This window comes from Argentina silus (assembly GCF_951799395.1).
Source record: "Argentina silus genome assembly, chromosome: 1".
NCBI lineage: Eukaryota > Metazoa > Chordata > Actinopteri > Argentiniformes > Argentinidae > Argentina > Argentina silus.
In genome coordinates, this window is record NC_139655.1 from 26,657,041 (window position 1) to 26,679,885 (window position 22,845).

Consider the following 22,845-nt stretch of genomic DNA (forward strand, 5'->3'; position numbering starts at 1 on the left):
AGTAGCCAAGTTATAAATCTAATTCTGTAGCCTAATGATTTGATATGTATTTGATAAAACAACAATAGGCCTACAGCACACATTAGTTTGATCCAATGTCAATGCCACGCCCTCCATTTCATCCTAGTCTGTGCCAGTTCCTCCCTCTCTCCTGTCTTTCTTTGTCTGTGTGTTTGTGTTGTGTGTGGGCGTGGCCAGGCTCTGGTTTGCTGTCACTCATCATCTCCACCTGCTCGTTCTGCTCATTTGTTTATCATCTGCTCATCACCTTGCTGTATTTACACCCCGGCTTCCCATCCACTCTTCGCCAGATCATTGTTTGTTGTTTCCAAGCTCATTCTTGGCCGCTTAGTCTCATGTTGATTCTTAGTCCTCGTGTTTTTGTACTCAGTCTGATCATTATCTCAGGACCTCGACCCGGTTATCCACCTGCCTACCTGCCCACACTACCCACCTGCCTAATCTGCCCTACGTGCCCTGCCTGCCCTGTCTGTCTGCCTGCCTGCCTGCCCTACCCCGTTTGCCATTCCACCCTGCTTTTCCCATTCCCTGCTATTCCCTCATTAAATACCCTATTATTTTATATTTGTGTCTGACTCTGTGTTCTGCACCTGGGTTCATTAGCTCTGACCGTAACAGTACGATCTGGCCATGACGACAAACCCAGCGGACACAGAGTCACTCCAGCAAGCCCTTATCTACCAAGGCTCCTTTCTGGGACAGCATTCCCAAGCCCTCGAGACCATCGCAAGTACAGGAGAGTTTCTCCGCCACACCTGCGCCAGCCAGGATGTCAGTCTGGGGCAACAGGAAAGGGCACTCACTGACATTTCACATAGCTTGAGAGAGTTGTCCATCGCCCTCAGTAATCTCCGTAACCCTTCCACCTCCCAGACAACCCTTATAGCCCCTAGTCCAGCTCCTAGTGCTACCGCCCTTGTTTGTGAACCTTTTGTCACTGTGCCTGAATGTTACGATGGCGATTTAGGTTCTTGTCAGGCTTATTTAGTTCAGTGTTCGCTAGTGTTCGAGCAACAGTCACCTACCTATTCCTCCGACCAGTAACGCATAACTTATCTGCTCAGATCTCTTAAAGGAGCTGCGCTCGCCTGGGCCTCCTCTATTTGGGGGAGACAGTCGGCAATCTGCTCTTCTTATGCTGATTTCACCCAGGCAATGCGAAAGGTTTTTGAACACCCCGTCCAAGGCAAGGACGCAGCCCAGCGACTCTTCTCCCTCCACCAAGACTCTCGCAACGTGGCCTCCCTAGCCATTGATGAGGCTCTCCAGGACGCATTCCAGAACGCCTTGAGCGACGCCATAAAGGAAGAGCTAGCGTCCCACGAAGAGCCCCCAGATCTCGACCAACTCATCTCCCATGCCATTCGTTTAGACAACCGTCTCTGTGAGCGCTGCAGGAAGAGGTCTACCAGGGCACAGTCGTCCATCCTGCTCCCATCGGTTACTCCACCCACTCCGCCTCCAAGAGGTTCAGAGTTCCACAGAGTTTTCCCCAACCTCTCTGACCCTGAGCTCATGCAGTTGGGTAGAGCCCGGATGTCCCTGGAGGAGAGGGCTCGTCGCCTCAGGGAAGGAGCCTGCCTGTACTGCGGCCAGGGTGGGCACCTGATTGACCCACCTGTCCTGGTCACTCGGGAAAAGGGTGGGCTCGCCAGTAATAGGAGAGATACTGGCAAGCCGAGCTGTTTGTTCCTCTCTCTCCCCTCCCCAACTCCATGCCACCCTTGTGTGGCGATCCCAGTCTCTGCCCCTCTTGGTTCTCATTGACTCCGGGGTGGATGAGAGTTTCCTCGTCTGGGAGGTTTCCAGACAGATGGGCATTGATCTCGAAGCCCTGGATTGCCCCCTGGAAGCCAAGGCCCTCAACGGGATGCCGCTTGCCCTCATCGATTCCTGGACTGTACCGTTATGTCTCTTACTGTCAGGTAATCACCAAGAGCATATCAGATTTCATGTTATGGACTGCCCCCGCTCCCCTCTTGTGCTAGGTTTCCGCTAGTTACAGAAACACAACCCGCAATTGGACTGGCTTTCCGGTAAGGTTCGCTCCTGGAGTGATTTTTGCCACTCACACTATCTGCTCTCAGCCCCTGCTCCCTCTATCTTTGACCCACTGCCCCTGCCTTAGTCTATCAATCTCTCATCTGTTCCGCAGGAATACCAAGACCTTGCTGCTGTTCAGCAAACACCATGCCTCATCATTCCCACCGCACCATCCCTATGACTGCGCTATCAACCTTCTGCCTGGTGCCTCCCTGTCCAGTGGTTGGCTGTACAATCTCTCCCGGCCGGAACGAGAGGCAATGGAGACATATATTCGGGACTCTCTAGCTGCAGGTGTCATCCGTCCTTCCTCCTCCCCGGTGAGCGTGGGGGTTTTCTTTGTGGGTAAGAAGGATGGATCACTTTGGCAATGCATTGATTTCTGTGAGCTTAATAACATCACAGTCAAGAACAAGTACCCTCTGCCTCTGGGGGCGTCCATATTCTCTAAACAGGACCTATGCAATGCCTACCACCTAGTCCGCATCCAGGAGGGCGATGAGTGGAAAACGGCATTTAACACCCCCCTTGGACATTTTGAATATTTAGTGATGCCTTTTGGATTAACTAATGTCCCTGCGGTTTTCCAGGCCCTGGTTACTGATGTTCTGCATGACATGCTGAAACGATTTGTTTTTGTTTACCTGGATGACATTCAGATTTTTTCTCAATCCCTCTCGGAACATGTACTGCATGTTTGCCAAGTCCTGCAACGCCTGCTGGAGTATATGCTTTTTGTTAAGGCAGAAAAGATCCTGCCAAGATGTGCGCTGTGGCAGTGGCCTACACCGACCAGCCACAAGCAATTACACCAGTTTCTTTGATTTGCAAACATCTGAGCCTGAGCCTGCCCTGCCTGCCTAGTCTACCTACCCTGCCTGTCCAACCTGCCCTAAGTGCCCCGCCTGCCCTGCCTGCCTAGTCTACCTACCCTGCCTGCCCAACCTGCCCTACGTGCCCCGCCTGCCCTGTCTGTCTGCCTACCTGCCCTACCCCGTTTGCCATTCCACCCTGCTTTTCCGGTTCCCTGCTATTCCCTCATTAAATACCCTATTATTTTATATTTGTGTCCTGACTCTGTGTTCTGTGCCTGGGTTCATTAGCTCTGACCATAACAGTCAATCACGAGAGAATGGTAACGCCACTAAGTTCAAAGCTTGGTTATGAATCTGATAATAGCCTGTCACTTTCTATTCTGAAGGTGTGCATGTCATTAGTAATACTGAATGTTGAGTTGGACAACTCGGTTCATCATCACAAAGTAATTTTAGAACATGACATTACAGTCATTCCTTCATCATTGCAGAATTTCTATTAGGCTGTATTACCTTGCATATTGTATTATCTTGCATGATCTTGCCATAGCAAGTTAGAACCATTGTTGAAAACATACTAAATAATTAGGCTACATGTAGTAGCCTATACTATACAGATAATCTCATATAATGTACTGTACCCTACTAGTTGTAGCTGGGTTTTTTTTTTTATCGGTTTTCTACCTGCTCACACGTTGTCTGCACATGCCCTGGCTGGCTGCCCTGGTGTCAGCACTTTATCGAAGTAAGAGAGATGCTTCTATCGTCCGATCTGGGCTATAAAAAAAATATGATGGCCAAGGCATGAATTTGTATTTGTAGAACATAAGTAATTGTAAGTAATTGTAGAACAAAGTCATGCTGGAATCGACCTCATACGGCCAGGAACAATACCGACTGTGCCATTGCAATTACATTGGGAATTGTCTTTTTGGGCAGAACTACAAGTGAGAACTACAACCACGAGTGGCCACTAGGTTTTGCGGCATGCCCGCCAGACGATCCCACTGACCTGATTGGACCAACTGACGTTTTGAAAGGTCATCCTATTCATGTACACAGGTATGGCTAAATGCTAGCCCTGGAGCCAGCCAAAGAAAGCTCAAGAATGGAAATATGACAGAAAAAGTGACAAACAAACCTTCTAGCAAGTGGAAAATGAGAAAAAATATAACCTGAACTATCTCTTCAAGGTAGACTGACAAGGTACTGAATGAAGCAATAAATCCATAGTGGCCACAAGGGGGTGTAAGAGCAAAGAATTATAGTAGTTGAGTGCCAGTTCTCCTTGCAAAAATGTGTGCGTTTATTTCACCTTCAAAAAAGATTAGGATTGATTACATAAACAGTTCAGCAGTTTAACATTGCATTTGCTTTTTTAGAATTATTGATTTACTGATGGTGGTGCCACAAAGTCATGTATCATAGTTGAGAGCAGTTCCATTGAATTGATAATGTCCAATACAACATTTAAAATATATAAAGAAAACTAAGAGTGAGTTAATCTGTGAATAGTTTGAACACATCCCTAAAACACAACGCTAAAACACATCTTGTCACACTATTCCAGGGTAACAACAGGGGAATAATTATTGTACCACCACAATGGTAATTACAGGAATTTACATCGTACTTAAGGCTTGACATCTGCTAAATCAGTCTTGAGAAAATACTAAAACTTGAGAGAAGGCCACAAATGGTAGGTATAGGCCTATTCCATAACTGCATGTCAACTTAATTTGTCGTGTCACTATGTCAAACATGATTGGGTTAAAGATCTGTACATATATGAACGCATACTGCATTTTTGAAAACACATTTCCTGTGACAATAATTACCATATGAATGGGCGTGGTATCAATGTCCCACCTGTCCAGGGTGTTCGGTTTCAGGGGAAGCTCCATATGGGGAGGGTGGTTGGCTATATGGTAAGCACGTTGTTTTCTTACCATCCGTCCTTCTGGAGTGACTTTAGTTTCAATAGACACGTCCGACATTTTAAAACCTTTTATTTCACATGTACTTGTGTCATTATTTTGTGAGTGACTGATGCAACTTTGATAAACAAAAAAAACGTATTTTTAAACTGCAAGCCGGTGGATGTACAGTCGCTTTGCCATCGTCAGACTCCACAGCTTTCCCTTCAAGGCTATGACCCAATAGTTGCGAAGTCAGTGGGAGTTCCACGAGCCGGACCCCATAATTTGAGTTTTTGTTGTATTCTATTGCTCGTAGTGAAAACAAGTTTTATTCCTCTGGCACTGTACTTTTACCATGGACGAGGACGACGTCTTGCCCGATTTTAAGGATATTGAGACAAAGTTGGGTCGCAAAGTCCCCGAAAGTCTCATTCGTTCGCTTGCGGTGGTAAACCATCACGACAAGCATGAAGAGAAAAGGTCGGCGACACCGAATAACGCGAATAACCGTACACACTCTACAGACTTGAAAAGACTGGAGGGCAAAATGTTATTTTTGAAACAAGAAATGGTAAGTCTTTATCAGAAGATGATGCAATTTGTGTGTATATAGTGTAGCCGATGTTGCTTTTGGTATAGCCTGCGTTTTTTCAACCGGAGCTGATACAGTAGCACCGCAATATATAGAATTGTAATCTGAATTTGGACATGTCTGTATCATAGGAATAGGCCAGAACATGAACACGAGCCACTGATAATAGGGCCTATAGAATCTTTCTTCTGTTATGCTATACTATTGATTGGTAAGAATCCAAAATGGAGATATAGCCTTCATAATAATAATATGTTATTTTTTTTTATTTTTTTTAATAAATGTGTTTATTGGAAAAACACTTTCCAATAATACAAGTAGAAATACACAGAGAAAACAAAACATATAACAGGGATACACAATAACACTGTATTGCTGGTTTTAGCCTAGTGCTATAGGCTACGTCAGAAAAGTAAATTAACTTGATGCTTGTCACTACAATGTATCATTGCATCAATTTAAGAGCCAGGTGACTATTCACAAATGTGAAACCACCCGGTTGGTAAAGGCCAATCACACTGGCTCATTACAACAGTGCATAGTTCAGCATCTTGAAGACAGACCATTCACACCTCAGTGAATGTAACGCAATTCTGACCGAAAATACAAGCGAAACCAAAACACAATTATGTGTCTATTTATGATTTTGCTCATACAGACTTTCTGTACTTTTTCACTGCTGTTTTTAGTGCTTTTACCATTGCATTTGCCAGAGTCTACCCGTGTCTGATTTGCTGTGTAGTCAAAGCAAACCCCCATTTTAAGGCTTATGGTCAGTTGTGGTATTAGGATTCCTGAACAGATGGTTAAATTGACAGAGTTTTGTAGAGTAGGGGGCTGTGTCATGCCCGGGCTGACCGACTGACCAACTGGGGCAAAAGACTGTCCTCACAAGCTTTCATGTTGAGCCAATGTAAAAGGCTGGTGTCCGATACAACATAATCATGATGATTGTGTTGGAAGAACGATGAGAGAGGATCTTGACTGGGTAAAGCCAGTCTTTGTGTTGTGACGAGACAGTCACTTTATATAGCCAATTACATAGAGGAAAAACTGAATTGCATCCAAACATGTTTTTAATTCAGCTGTTAAAACCAGTTTAATTCTATTAGTAGTAGTCTGCTAACTCCTCCTCCACAGTATTGTTCATTGCTTATTTGGACCATCTTGGGCTTTTGTACTGCTGTCACTTCTTACACTCACAACTTAATCTGTAATCCAATCAGGCTACTTTACTCATGGCCTCTCTGCCAAATGAGGTCCACAATAGACTACCAGTTGTTCATGTCCATGTCATATTGTTACTTAATACTGATAACAGTAAAAGCTGTTTTAGGCTATCACATCAGGTGGATAACAGTCTGTAACATACAGATTAAACATCAACAATGATTAGCCTATGTTGATCATGTTGGCATCTTCTAATGCCTGTCTCGTACTCTATAAAAGCAAGGGAAATGTAAACAGTTTTGAATTAAGTTAAAGGTCCAGTATGTAGATTTGAGGTTTACAATAACGTCCATGATAAATTGGTAGCGGTCAAGCAATGAGATCACATGATAAAGAACATTCGGTGAAGAGTGTTCAGTTTGCTCCTCCTAAAATCTGATGTTGAGGTTGAGCTACAAAAAACCCTGACATGCTTCACCTTTAAGAATGCAAAATTAACAAAAACTTAAAAATGGCTAAGTGTTATGGGAGACGATGATCTGTGAAGGTAAATATCGGCTATCATGCAGCGCTAGTCTCATTAGCTGGTCTCATCTTGTGATATACCCTCCGTCTGAGGCGACTCGTTTATTTGAGACTGCTAATGCTGTAAAATTCCACTATGCTCTGGCTTGACTTGTGTGCACATAAAGGGAGGCTATATCCACAAAGCAAACACTGGCTGCATTATGAGCTAAAAGGGGCCTGTCGCGGATCCACTCCCAAGAAGGGCTCTGTTTTATTAAGCCAGCTGTCCGGAATATTGTATCGGCCTTGTCAGCCACCATCTGGCTCAATGCTTTTTTGACTGGCTAGAGGTTCCTGCCACTGTCCGTTTCCATAAATGGCTGGCTATTCGTCGCTAGCCAGGGGGCATCTTTTCTAATACCCCCCCCCCCCCAGTCTGTGTAGGGTGTTCAATGAATGGTCACTATAAAGAGTGTTGAGCTATGCACAGACCATTCCATTAAATGAAAGGGGATGATTTCCTGTTATATTACTTTTCATGTCTCCTTATACCTATTATGCACAACATAACTATTGATGTAAAGATGTGCTTCCCACCAGAAGGGAATGGGAAAAAAAATATCTTTCTGTATGAAGACATTTTGGAAGTATTATTGAGTGTTGTTTTTTAATTAATCTCTTCATTCAAAACACAGGCACATCTCCGGGCCATAGATGTCAAGCTTATGCAGCAGCTGATGACAATCAACGAGGGCATCGAGTCCATCCGCTGGGTAATGGAAGAGAAGGGGGGTGTGGCCAGTCGCGAAAGCAGCCTGACAGGCAGCCTGTACAGCCTATCAGACAGCCAGGACGGAACTTCCCCACGGGGCAGCTTCACCAGCCTGACAGATGATGGTTTGGACGGCATATCTGTGGGCAGCTATCTGGACACATTGGCCGAGGACCTCCCTGACCATCCCTCGCCAGTGGACATCGATCATTTTTCGGATAAACCTGTTAGAGATGACGATACATTCAGCAAACCGCCCATGCGACTCAGGGTGGACTCTGATGAATACTACTGCTTTGGATAACATTATGAGGCTAATGACGACGTAGATAAAGCCTGGCGGGTTACATCATAGGGTTGTCAATGAGTTTGTTGAAAACATTTTGAAATGATGAATTAAGTGGACAAATGATTAGCTTGTTAGCTTATTGATCTTGCCATGCAAAATCTAGCTGAGGATGTGTTCTTTTGACTGTGTTTTTTTAATTCCTGTTGCTGCTAAATGTTGTACAGTGATGTCACAGTGACATTTAAGTGGTGCTGAAAAGAGCAAATATGTGTTGGATGACTTGTGCTATCTTAAATAGTATCTTAAAACCAAATCACTTTTTGTCGTCGGCAAACGTACACCTCACTAAACCTTAGCCACTTATTGCCTCATGAAAAACGAGAGTAAAGCTATTGAGACTAACTACAAACACTGTCCAGCTGAAACTAAACAAAATGTTGTTTTTCTAACACAAGTGAGTTTGGCAAGTTTTGTGCATAGATACACTCATAAAGAACCTCCCCCTCAGTCGTCTTGAAGTGTCAGGGCGGAAATGTTACTTGTCTTTAAGGAACATTTTCTTTGTTCGTTTTGGGTTTTCGCTATTGCTCACATAGCTGACTTGCGTACAATTAATGTCTTTTGCACAGATATATCATGTACTGCACTCTTACTGTACTCCAAAGACTCCGATACCTCAGTGTCTTGTGCCCTCTTTCGCTTACCAGGCTTACCAGGCTCATGTAGGGCACAGCCTAGCAACATGCTTTGAAATAGGAAATGAAAACTAGTTCATCAAGCACATCCAACGTTTCAAAGTGTTTCCTCCTATTTTGTGCTTACTCAACATAACTTATGTCTTGGGTTAGCCACATTCAGCTCCCTTTTCAGTCAGATGATCTAAGTAATGGATTAATTAAGTAATTAGTGGTCATTTGGAGCATTAGTGTTTCGTGCTGAGAGATTGGACAGACCATTTAATGTGGCAAAAGCACTGCATTTCCTTCATATGAGATTAGGTTGTAGCATCAAAGTGCAATTTGCTATCGCGCCAAATCATCTGCATCACTGTTTTCCCCTCAATGTAATTCTTGCTTTTATTTTAGACAGACGGCATTCAAAACTGCTATGCCTAGGTCAACAATGTCATTATTTTAATGTTTTTATTTGTTTTTAACGACAAGAGATTAATTCCTTATATAAGACCTCTTCCAAAATGAAAATCTTGAGGTCTACAACACTTGACTAACTTAAATAATAGATAGTTTTTTGTATTTGTTGGTCTTAACGTTGTTTCAAACTAGTCAACTGGTTCATGACTGGTAAACAACAGAATACATTCAATTCTGTACAAAGATTAATGATGTTAGCTTTTAAACTCCACTTCCTGTTGATTCAAATTACTTGTGTGTGTGTTGTGCGTTCATGTTGCCTACTTTTTAACTTTCTAATTTATTGGTGTTGTTGAAAGGTGTGACAGGGAAAAGAAATAATATATTGTGATTTTCTTCTTTCTGAGTTTTAGTGTACAGTTGGTTTGATTTATAACACACACACCCACACAGCTTCTAAAAATTGCAAGATACTGTAGTTGACTTTTTGTGTTAACATGTCACTGGCACTAAATGACAGTATTTTGGATTCTTAAGACCACAGGAAAGGTCCTATGCACATTTCCTTGTTGCTTGATGTTGCTTGATTTAAGTCAGGCTAGTCATAATCAGGTTGCAACATGTGGCATTTTGAGCAATGTACCATGGAGTATTGTGCTCATTTATTCTGTTCGCCTACCCACTTGGACCAAACACAAAGCAAAAGGGGTGATTATATCGTCTAAATTCAGGAAATGACAGCTCATTCTCTTTTTATACCCTCCGAACTATTTGTAGAGGAAACACATTTATTTTGTATAGGGCTTTCCTCAGTACTCAAAGACACTACAATGTAAAATGTGTTACCACACACAAACGTTTAAGTATCCATCAATCATTCTAATGGACAGATCAAGTCAATCGAATGCATCACAAATTAGACAAAAAAAGGGAAGGAATGCCAACCATGTGGTGTCTTTTTATTGTTATTTATCTCACTGGCATGTTGCTATGCTGAGGAGGTTATTGAATTTCCAGAGAAAATGTACTGGGAAAGTCATTGGGAAGTAGAGACCCTGGTCTCCATTGCTTGGCGATGAGCAGCTATTCCTTACCACTTCCCAGAAAAAGATAGAACCTCCACTTTATTTATCTGATCTTCTGACCTTTATAAGGGATAACATATGGCACACTAATAGAGAGTCTTAGAAAATATGTTAGATATATTATATTATTATGACCCTCACAAAGTACATGATGTACATAATCAAATGTCTCCCTAGCAATGTATCACTGTCTGAACCCCAAATGAGTAATGTGCAAAATTTGCACCCACCACTGAATGAGGATTTGAAGAATTTAATCGAATGGAGTAGAACCGCATTGAAGCTCAGTTATTTCCTCACAGGATCTGTATTCAAATACTCTAGTTGTTTTATCTTTATCAACAGTCTCACACCATGTCTAAAACCACTGTATTTAACAAAGGCACAAAATGTGCGTACAACAGATACCCCTCAGTATGAGCTCCAATTTGCTTCCGCTAAAGGAGCGCTGCGCACCACTAAAGTTAATTTCGTTCAGCAAAGTTTTAGTTAGGGCAGGTCTCCGGCAATGACTGGGTGGAGATAATTGAATATGAGAAGAAGACGTTTGCTGTTTACTGCCCCGCCTATATTGGTGCAAAGTTTGTGTTGGTCGGAACAGAGGTGACACCAAATTACCAAAAAGGACTTTGTACATGGTTTTAGTGCTGCTGTTTGGTGGAACAAAATTGGAGCCCTCAAAGTGCAGAGCAGCTTTATTTGGTTTATGTTGCCTTATCTCTCCTCTCCTCTTAAGAGCTTTTGGCACACTTAATCTGTCTGTCAAGCTAAACAAGGCCAAAGCATTTTTTGGAATGATGCCTTGTGAATGACCACCAATTTTATATAAAATATAAAATACTGACAATTTCCTATTGAACAATCTTTACTGTGTCATGATTGACTAGCTCTTTACCCCTCAGGAGAGACTAGACCCAGTGCCCCTAAAGCAATCAGAGGATTTTAAGAAAAGAACAGGTTAATCTGGTTAATTATAATAATAATAATAATAATAATAATAATAATAATAATAATAATAAGGTCATAATAGCCTTCTGTGTAAAAATTCCCGAGAGAGGTGCATGGTACACTACCCATGTACAGTTTTTGTTGTTTTTGTCTTTCCACGGCTAAGATTAAAGGCTTACTTTCCCTCCATAACTGCATATTCATTTAGCACCTCTCAATCTCGTTGTGACAGAGATCCTAATGCTCTCTCTTTCACTTAATCATTCACCATGTCAATTCACTAAATACTGACTCAGCTAAACGTGGCTTCAGTTGCTACAGAGCATGGGTGTTTTTACAGAGCATGGGATTCCAGCATTCCCCTTGAACCTAGAACAACAGAAAAGTGATAAGAAACACTTTTTCTCAGCACTGCCGTTCTTTTATTTTGTGCCAACTGCTCCAGTGAGAGAGTAATTTCAACAAGCTCAAACTGTACCAGTTCTCAGCATTTGAGGAACCACATTTGACCTGGTGGTTGAATAGTTTATAGGCCTTGCTGACAAAGCCATAATTGTTGAACTATGCATTTCCTTTTCAAACAATACAATGGTATGATATCCATTCAGTTTGTTCAGTTTTGTCGTAGAAATAAGACAATTCATTGTTTTATAAAATAAGGTATTCCAGAAACTGGTTGAAATTTTAGCCATAACTAAGCCATAAGAGCTGATGTTTGAGAAATAGACAGTGAGACCCTGCTATCTCCAAGTTAAACAGATCACACAAGTGCAAAACAATGATTTATTCATTCAAGTAGCTTCGCCCCAATTACTTCCCTCCGGACCAAATAATTACATTGCCATACGTTTGAGAGAGCGGCTTCCATCGAGGATCCATAAGCAAATTAGACAGTGGTTTGGTCTGTGCCACAAGGCTGAGGAACTAATACCTTGTGGTATCTGGGAAACTGTCACCATGCGACAGAGTGGACACACAAGACACAGGATATGGGTTACTGGAGTAGGGTAGATGAAAAGACCCATACAGCAAAGAGGGCTGCACGGACAGGAAGGCACAGATACAGACTACTGAAACAAGATTACGTTGATGATGATTGCATACTGTAAGAGACATTTCTGATTTAATATTTAATATCTAATTTATTATACTTTAATGTATTAGCATTCTTAGAAAAAAATAAATGCAACTTTGATAACCTAATAAAAAAATGTGTCGGAAGTATTCCAGCATGTATTGACATTTATTAGCCTTTATATTGGCTTATTAAGTTATAGTGTCAGCAAAAAATAATCACTACACAGATCACATGACAATGCTTGGCATAATGGGAATAGCTTTAATTCATGAGCTAGATAAAGTAGTCATACAGCTCTTGGTTTGACTAATCCTTAACTATGACCATTATGTAGGGAATTGGATCCACTGTCAGCCCTTTCACATTCCCAGACATAAAGAAGAATGTTGGGAGATTAATAAAGCAATGGAAAACTTAATAAGGTATGCCCTTACCATGAATATCTTGTTTCGACTTGGAAAAATACTTACTGCATGTCAAGGTTAACCACACTCCTAATGCTGTGTTTCTCATGCAATGTTCTGCATGCGATACCATTCAACTTTACTTCAATGCTGAATATGTCATCCCAATTAGATTACTTTTATTGCATAACTGGATAACTTTGACTTTCTCTTGCAGACATTGGTAAAATTTTACACTTGCCAAGTTGCAGAGACACATCAGTGTTAGTGAAGTGTGAAGTCTCTGAGACCAGTCTCACCAAATATGGGAGAAATAGACTATGGTCTATGCAAACCCATGTGAGAATAACAGTGGGGTCTCATCTTGAAAATTCCTTGTCTAGAAATGTACAATAGTTGTCTTGGTAAGCTGTTATAAACAGTATTATGGAAACTTAATATACAAATGCCCACCCTGAGAACTCACGTTTGTCATGGTGCATTCCATAAATTGTCATTTATTGTGAGGTTATTTTTAGCATGATAAACATACAACTAGATCAAATTTGAGTGTTGGCAATTTTCTCATAAGCACCATTACCCTTCCCATGTGACTTGGTAATGGTCAATATTACTCACATCACCTCATACTGAGAGTTGAGTTGTTAAGTACACTCTCCATCCAGGAACAATATCCTAAATTACTACGATATTTACAACTACCTTTGATGAAAACAATGGCATAGGCAATGATAATGAACAATGTGAATTAGCCTACGACCCAATTGGAGTTATGAATTGGTTGTTGTATTTGGATGTTGCTTAACACTAGAGAGAGGACTGTATGCATCTGACAAACGTTGCTATCAGAGCAAACGAACCCTTTAGTTCCTCCTAACTGTTGGAACCAGTGTATGACCAATGGGTAATGTCAACATTTCTGGTGAAATGTAGCCGTTCTGGTAAATTTCCATGGAAGGCCTGTTTCAATCCAAGGGATTAGCTAATTAGTCAGTATTAGTCACACAGTCTTGGGTGTGACCTCTGTTCCGTAGATCTGAGTTGCCATTCAGCTTGACTGCAATGATGACTTAACTGTCGCTCTTTGGTTCTTGTCCAATCCACCATTTTCAAGGCCAAACCAAGGGTTGTGCCAAATGACAGAGATTTGAACTCTAGTTTTCTCATTGTCTCATACCCCCCTCTCAAATATGCCCCCTACTCTCTCTCATATATTCCCCTAGCCTCTCTCACCTTGATGTGTGTTGGGTCACCTCCTGGCACCCTGTGTGTCTGCCCTGTTTGATGTGTGTCTTGGATATAGCTCTCTCTGCACTACCACAGTGCTGGGGATCAATCCACTGAGCTATGGAGATTAAACACAGAACAGCTTCAGCCAGGAAGACTCAACTGTCAAAAAAGAGAGAACAAAACGAACCCCCGTCCCATTTGATCTTTTTTTCTTGTTCAGGGCCCGGAAACCTTTCCGTGGCTATATTTGGAATCAAAGAAGCTGCTGTTCTAGGCTCTGACCTTTTCAGTTCTTCAGTTCTTCTGCTCTTTGTGTCATGAGAGCAAATGATTGCAGGGAGAGAAAGAAAGACAAAAAATTGTTTTATTGTTTACTGAATTGAGTGAATTGAGTGTTTACTTCAAATCTTGTGTGATTCCCAGCAATTATTTCCAACATTTCTCTAGTTTGTTTTCATGCATAGTATGAGACTGTATTCATCTCTTTTGTGAGGAGAGCTGGAGATTGACCTAACTCGCTGGACACTGATCCAGGTCAAATAAGGGCAGTTTCAGGTCAAAGAGAAACCACAACAACAGATAGACTTGACACAGGTCAAGTGATTTGATCTGAATTTGGACAGGTTTTGGGTGAACTTAATTGAGTCATCACCATAGCCCTATATTGTTTGTATCTTTTTTTTAAAAACAGACATTTTGGAATTCCTCAAGCATCAGTAGAGGATTAAAGCACATACTGTGGTTGTTTTTTTGTTACTGTCCCTTCATACGTTGTGGAGAGGAAAAAGTGCTTTATAAAAGAAGTATGTCTTCAAGTTCGTCTTTCTTGTTTCCTCTCATAAAAATGTTTAGTCTCTGTTTGTGTTCTCTCCCTTTATAAATACACTCACCCAACACTTTATTAGGAACACCTGTACACCTTCTCATGGTGGAGGTGGTGTAATGGTGTGGGGAATGTTTTCTTGGCACACTTTGGGCCCGTTAATACCGTTAATAATCAACCATCGCTTGAATGCCACAGCCTATTTGAGTATTGTTGCTGACCATGTGCATCCCTTCATGGCCACAATTTACCCATCTTCTAATGGCTACTTCCAGCATGATAATGCACCATGTCACAAAGCAAAAGTCGTCTCAAACTGGTTTCATGAACATGACAATGAGTTCAGTGTTCTTCGGTGGCCTTCCCAGTCACTGGATCTGAATCCAATAGAGTACCTTTGGGATGTGGTAGAACGGAAGATTCACAGCTTGAAAGTGCACCTGAAAAATCTGCAGGAATTGCGTGATGCAATCATGTCATCATGGACCAGAATCTCAAAGGAATGTTTCCAACATCGTGTGAATCAATGCCATGAAGAATTGAGGCTGTTTTGAGAGCAAAGGGAGGCCTACCCAGTATTAGTATAGTGTTCCTAATAAAGTGTTCGGTGAGTGTATATTCATGTGTACTCTGAGTGTCCAAGTGTCCAAGTGTCCTTATTGTCATAATTGGAGCCCATCCTCATTGCTTCCAAACAACCTGTCTGCACTTCCTCATAAACTGTCTTCCTGCCTGGGAACATTTTGACAGCACTTGGTGGCAATGTGATCCCCTTGGGAATGAGCAGAAACCACCCTCCCCATCACTGTCTTTCCCAATATGAGCCTCTCTTAGCCATCTTTGCATGACAGGATTAGTTACATGATAAGATACTCTCCAATAATAACTGATATTGTTAATGTGTTTTGATTTTCCATCATCATTTTCCAAAATAATTTATAATGGTCTGTATAAAGTGACCTATAATCTTTGCTGTGTTTTCGTCTGTGTTTTTAGTCATATCACATGAAAACAGATGTTATTTGTTTGTGATATAGTTGTTTTTACGTGCCACAAGAGATTTCTCTTTAATCCTCTTACATCTTATAAAAATACCTGTCCTGTGATAGTCCCTCAGATAGGTCTGTTTCTCTTTCTTTCACAGACCTCCAGTTGTTAATGTGTGTTTCAACAGCCTAAACTTGATGACTTGACACCACCAAATAGACAAAGCTCTAGTTGTCTGTCCTCTTGGCCCTGGCATAGTGTAGAGTGCCAAAAATAGGGATTCACTCATCAAATCTGTTGCTGTACTGCATTGAAATACCCATTTAACGCCAGACAGTACTGACGGATGTAAAAGAAAAAAAAACAATCCTCCGCTCCCAAAAGCCTCTAAACAGTGTAACAGACCCTGAAAGATCTCCTCTCAAGTGCTTTGGTTCAAGAGGTACGAGACCTCTAATATCCAGGGAGATTAGTTTCCTTGGCACAGTCTAAAGCCTCTTCATTCAAATCAGGACCTTAATAAGAAACAATAAGATAATTTCTAGATTTAAAGAGTGTCCACCTCCGAAATATAATTTCAGCAGTTTCAAATTACCGCTGTGCTCTGTGGTGTGAGCCTGTGTCTTGGGACTTTTGAGTTGGAGAGTTTCACATTATGTGGCTTGTGTTTTCCCTGAATAACCTCTCAGTCTATTGAGCTACATCCCATATTAATAATTAATATAAGATATATATCATGACACTAGAACCTGATTGATAACTAAGACAATAAATTGACATGAAGGAGGTGATATATGTAAATCTTTAATTTTTAAGTGGTCATTTGTTATTTCCTAGCTGTGTGTAAATCTCTGTTTCCATGCAACTGGCCCCCTTGGAAGGAGGTGTTGGCTTCCTTAACACTCCATCTTGTCGGTAGATATTTTGAACTAGCATGTGTTTATTACTTCTCCTTCCACACTAACCAAAGCCACAGTCCCTTACTACAGTATCTATTGTGGGGTGTTCTTGTGACCCATCCTCGGCAAGCCTTCTGTTAAACAGTTGTTAACCCACACCACCCCGACAACACCATGCTTTTGTCTCAGGATGGTCTCTGATTACCCTAGCAGTCAACCCCCCCAGCCCCCATACACTCCCTGTGGGGATAGCCACCTGTCCCAGTTGACTCTTGGGATCCCCCCTAGCCTAACAGACAGTTCTTTGTGCAGCAGGAGAAAAGCCTCTTAGCAGCCTCTTACTGATGGGACTCGAGGGGCTTCTTCTGGTGAAGAGGAAGAGCAACACTGTATGATAGCTGTGTGATCTGCTGTCTTGTGTGTTTATACCGTTTTGTTGTTTTATTCATGAATAGATGTGGTTGGAGTTTTCTGCTACTATGTTCCACTTAGAGCCAAAGAGCCAAGGGTGAAAACTGCCTTCATTTCTCTCCTGTTAATCCACTTTAATCACCTTGCTACTGTACACTATTCTACCCATAAAGTAGCAGCTTATTGCGAGCTCCACTCTGTGGTTGGCATGGTGGTCCCAATGTCGTACTGTATTTGAAACCTGCATTTTTAATGTATTTTAACAATACATTGTAAAGGTATTTGATTTATTGTTAATCTGCACGTGCTAATGTGTAATTACTTGAGCAATCTGATGAGGCACTACATTCCGTATAGAATGACTTGGGCTCCAAGGCATTCCAGATAGTCATGGAGAATCATTATTGCTTGACCCGGCTGTACAATGCAGTGTCTAACAGGTGAGGTAATTGCAGTCTGGCAATCAGTAGTGACTGTTAATGATTACCTCTATACTAGATAATTATGAGCATCACACTGGTGGGCTTCTTGCTGACAGCTTTTCTGTTTATTGAGATGAATGTTCAACCTTTTCCACGACCTTCTGTTACTATTGTCATTGGATAGATGAACACATTGTACAGATGCTAAGACTAATAAAGACAAACAAGTTGTCAGATATGCAGATGGTCAGTGTGTGAGTTCTATGGGTAGGGCCATGAGTTTTTCCTGACCATGTAACCTGAACAGGAATAACTCCATGGCCCTAGCACTAAACACTGTTCTGCACTCCTCTGAATTCCTAAATTCTTCTCAGACAGAAAGTGATTAAAGTTTACTCTCATGTTAAAATCAATTTCTGGAGAGGAAAATCTGTGACTACACCATTTAACCTTGTAAAAGAGTAAACTGTTTGTAAGAGACCTTTGAAAGACATTTCACGCTGCTTTTTTTATCTCTCAAATCTCCTAGCACATTTGGGGACTGAAGAATAAAGAGAACTGGATGTCACGAAACACAAAAAAATATGCCCTTTGTGTGGGATTGAAAAATAAAAGCATTATTTCACTGTCTAATGAAACAGTGGAGAAATGTATATTATTCTCTCAGGATGTGAAGGTTATTGAAAAAAACACAGTTCAATTTAAAGTAGAGCAGAGCAAGAAATGTGAAATTGAGTGCTTGTATAAAGAAAAGTCACTTTAGCATAAGCACAGAGATAAGTAGCTGGCAGTAACCATTAGCTGATGTTGTGTTATGGAGTGACTGAATACAAAAAGGCATGGGAAATCTCTGAATCTTGGCTAGTGTTGTCACATAGCAGACATTCCACTGCAGCCCACTCGTGAAAACAGTAGGAGGCTAGAATGAAACAGCTTGGACCTGTTTGGTTTTAGAGAATGGCTTTCTTTAAGAAGAAGAAGAAGAAGAAGAAGAAGAAGAAGAAGAAGAAGAAGAAGAAGAAGAAGAAGAAGACTGTTTATTTGGCTAAAATGGTAGCTTTATTGAAAGACATACTATTTGATTTGGAGTGTGTGGAATACAAAGCTATATTTTTAATAATCTAAATGTTTATATTTTGTCATTGATATTTGTCACTTTGAGGAATATCTATTCTGCTCTAATTTGCACAATACAGGGCTATTTGCATAACTCTAACAACAGTGGACATTCAAGTAAATTGTGGTGACTGAAAGCAAAATTGAGACTAAGCTAATTTGAAGTGTTGTTGAGGTATCATAAGCAGACTGAAAAAGATAAATTTTCTCCCATTGTATCGGGCTGTTTCATCCAAATGGATTCAAATTACATCTGAATTACATGCAAAGTGACTTGTTCTCCAAACCTGAATACATTTACATGAGAAAATACAATACAAAAATAACGATCTAAGGGGTTCCATTCATACAAAAACAGCACATTGAAGGATATCCATTTAGTCGATTGTAACCCAGACAAATAGAGCCTATTAATAATGCACTTATTGAGTATTATGAAATGAGTTAAATGAATAGAATGATCCTTAAAATAAGTGAATTAGTACTAAATATTAGACACTAAAAGGAAGAATGATTAAGAGAAGCTAAAATCTATAAAAGATAAGATGATATGGGATATATTAATGGTTAAAAACTGGGAATGGTATTTCATGTAAAAACTTGGAAAGGTGATTTGTGGATGACATCATTATTATTAAGCAGTATTTCATTAGTTTTTGTATAATTGAGAAACTATTCAATCAACCAATTAGAACCCTAGTCTCGTTGTGAGTTAAGTAATAAGTCTACAGAAGTGTAGATCCGCCCGTTGGATCATAGAAAAATTCTATCGCTCTGTCTTTTTCCGTGTGTGAAGAAATGAAGACCTTAGCAAGATCTGCTTAGAACTACTTACTTCCATATTTGAGAATATAAAACACTAGTGTTACTTTGACAAGCGTCGAGTGAACTAGAGTGTGGAGTAGCACAGCTCCGCTAGCAGATAGCCTCATAGCTAACAAAGTTATCTATAGAGTTGTTCAGTTTTCAAAGACATACGAGCCTTCCACGAACCCACAATCTCCGAATCACCCAGCCACAGTTCCAGTTTTAAACTGCTGTAACCTTGGAAAGATTTCTCTTGGTGAGTCAGTATTTTCATTATTTTAGCAGCGCTAGTCACAAACTAACATGACGATAGCTATAGCATTCAATGGTTAGCACCACCAACATATATGCCTTGCTAATGTGAAGTTAAATTAGCTAACTCCAGCGAATAAATTTAAACTAAACTAAGCTAAAGCATTGGAACTAAATGTATATTCGGTTGAGTGAATACTAGTATTCAGTGGAAAGACAATTGACACTTGAATTGATATGGAATTGAAATATCTTTATTGAATAAATTATAAAGGAGATTACAATGAAACAAACATGTTGAAGGTTGAAATTAAGAGGTAAATTAATGTAATTCAGAGAAAGGATATTAATTATTTCTTGTGGCTTTGTTCTGCAAGGCCGGGTTTTTTGGTTGAGTTGAGTTCATTCCCTTTGGATCCTGGATTTCGTCCTCGTCCTGCTACGCTTCTGTTGGAGGAGCTGTGCGGAGCGTGGACTGGCGAGCCATTCCCAACGTCCCTTTTGTTGATTTGATCTGAGCGAAAAAAGGAGAGACACTGTGCAATGTGCCTTCTGGATTTCGCTAGGACAGATCCTTTGCATCCACACACACTTGAACCACTGGCCGGACCCTGGTCCATGGACTGAGACTAAGTAATCACAAATCTCCTCATCCACTCATCGGAGTGTGATACTGTTTTTGTAATGTTACTTATTGAAGTTTATTGATGTTTGAATCCAGAGTATACATGTATTGACACTGATATTTGATTTTGGGATGTGAATGATTTTGGTACTTGTACAATGTTGTGGTTGAATCCATTTCAGAATAAGTTCTGGTTAAAATATGTTCTAGGTTTAATAACTACTAAGAGGTAATTCTAACTAAAAGACCAAAAGACTTACTGGGTAATACCAAAATAGATTAAAGTTTTATTTAAAAAAAATTTAAAGGAAAAAAAAATAAACAATTACTCTCTTAAACTAAAATACTTAGTATTAATACAAAAGCAAGGTGTTAAATAACATAGTAAATCCCTGTTTAGAACCAGGGATCAGGTTCTAAAAGTAACTAACCATATGGGTAAATGAATAATTAGTCATACTTAACTCACAAGACCTGAAAAGCCTTGGGTTGTACTGTTAAAGAAAAATGTGTTGATTATTGGCATTTAAGAGTCACTGATATTCTCATTGAATCATTTTACATTCAAAATGTTATTGTTATGTGTTGGTTTTCTACTATCTATTTTTTTTTAATAATAATTACATTTGAAGGATGTCAGCCCACCACCTCAAGCTCAACCTTAACAAAACGGAGCTGCTCTTCCTCCCAGGGAAAGCCTGCCCTCTCTAAGACTTCTCCATCACAGTAGAGAACTCCCATACAGCCAAGAACCTTATCCTGTGTGGTGAACATTACAGCGACAGCACGCTCCTGTAGATTCTTCCTCTACAACATCAGAAGGATACGTCCATTGCTCACCAGAGAAGCAGTATAACTTTTGGTCCAAACACTTGTGATCTCTCGCCTTGACTACTGCAACGCACTCGTGGCTGGTCTCCCCACCTCCACCATCAGGCCTCTGCAGCTCATCCAGAACGCTGCTGCCCATCTGGTGTTCAATCTCCCTAAATTCTCCCATGTCACTCTTCTGCACCCTTCACTGGCTCCCAGTAGCAGCTTGCATCAGATTCAAGACCCTGGTGCTCGCCTACCGGTCGGCAAAGGGAACAGCACCTCCCTACTTGCAAGCAATGGTCAGCCCCCAAACCCCTGCCCGATCACTCCACTCTTCCACCTCCGCTGGCCGCCTGGCACCGCCGCCTCTACGTGGATGCAGGAGCCGCACTGCTCGGTCACGGCTTTTCACTGTCCTGGCGCCCTGCTGGTGGAATTAGCTTCCCACTGCTGTCATGACTGCAGAGTCACTATCAATCTTCCGCCGTAGATTGAAGACCCATCTCTTCAGGCTACATCTTAACGGTCCCTCCTAAAGACCTCTTCACCCCCACTACCCTCCTTTACAAGTTTCTCTCCTGTTAATATTTTTTTTTTTTACAAAAATTCCTTCTTCAAGCATTGTGACTGCCTATGGCCCCTGGTCTGAGCATTGATTACTTTATCTTATGATGACTGATGGATAGATGATTCACTTACTTAAACAAATGTATTTGTTTTAAGTCGCTTTGGATAAAGGCGTCTGCTAAATGCCATAAATGTAATGTAAATGAAATGAAGAGAAAAGAAAAGAAAACAAGAAGAAAGGAACAAAACATTCTCTTACCTTTTAAATATAACATACGTCTTTGTGTGATTCATTCTTGCTTGTGCATCCCACCTTCTCTCCTGAACGAGTCTTTATCTTCTGATATCTGGTCCATACCCGAATTCAATATACATATTCTAGTCACCAGTGTTCATACCGAAACACGGGTTACACGATCACATCGCAATGAGTAAACAATTACATTACATCATGATTTGAGACTACAGTATATCTGTGTAGTTGGTCTGAACCCTACTCTATCCCACTCAGATCTATGTTGAAGTAGAGCGAAGGTCATGAGAAACTGTTTTACCAACGCCTTGTGTTAGCATAACCCTGCAGCTATGTCTGTTGGACAGTTCATTGTGCATGCCTGTCGACAAACAGAAATGTGTTGACTTTATGACTTTCACAATAACAGGGAAACCTGGCCTATGAAGTCTATACTCGAGAGTACTCAGCCATTTATAAATCATCCACTTATCAACTGTCTAACTGAGTTACACATCTAAAATGGCTATGAAATAGATTTCACCAATGTAATTTTATGGTTGTAAATTATGTTTGCTCTTCCCTTGACATACTGTATATCTGCAGGAAGATAAGCTAGCGTTAGTTCAGATAGGGCACTCTAAGTCAATGGCACAGCTGTGTGTCAGGTGACGGATCAGCTGGTTTACAGGGATGCCCAAATACAGTCAGTTTTCAAGGACAGAGGCTTATAAGCAGCCATGGTATCGCTTCTCCATAGCATCAACGAGGCTATGTGGTTGTACTGACTGTGAGAGCTAGTTTGGTCTAGTCAGCCCACCCACCACCCCCAGCCTCCACCCGATAGGTCGCTCTGTATGTGGCTACCTACAGGACTATGGGCTCCCTGCCATGTTATGTACCTGCAAGTTGCGGTCGTTTAAC

General features: G+C 41.1%; 1 protein-coding gene across 1 annotated transcript; it reads left to right on the plus strand.

The window, feature by feature from the left end:
- The first annotated feature begins 4,800 nt into the window (after positions 1-4,800).
- lurap1l (leucine rich adaptor protein 1 like) lies at positions 4,801-9,625 on the plus strand. The gene is made up of 2 exons (XM_083683202.1): positions 4,801-5,369; positions 7,763-9,625. The coding sequence occupies exons 1-2, from the start codon at positions 5,154-5,156 to the stop codon at positions 8,141-8,143; spliced, it is 597 nt and encodes a 198-aa protein (XP_083539328.1). The 5' UTR covers positions 4,801-5,153; the 3' UTR covers positions 8,144-9,625.
- Positions 9,626-22,845: the final 13,220 nt, after the last annotated feature.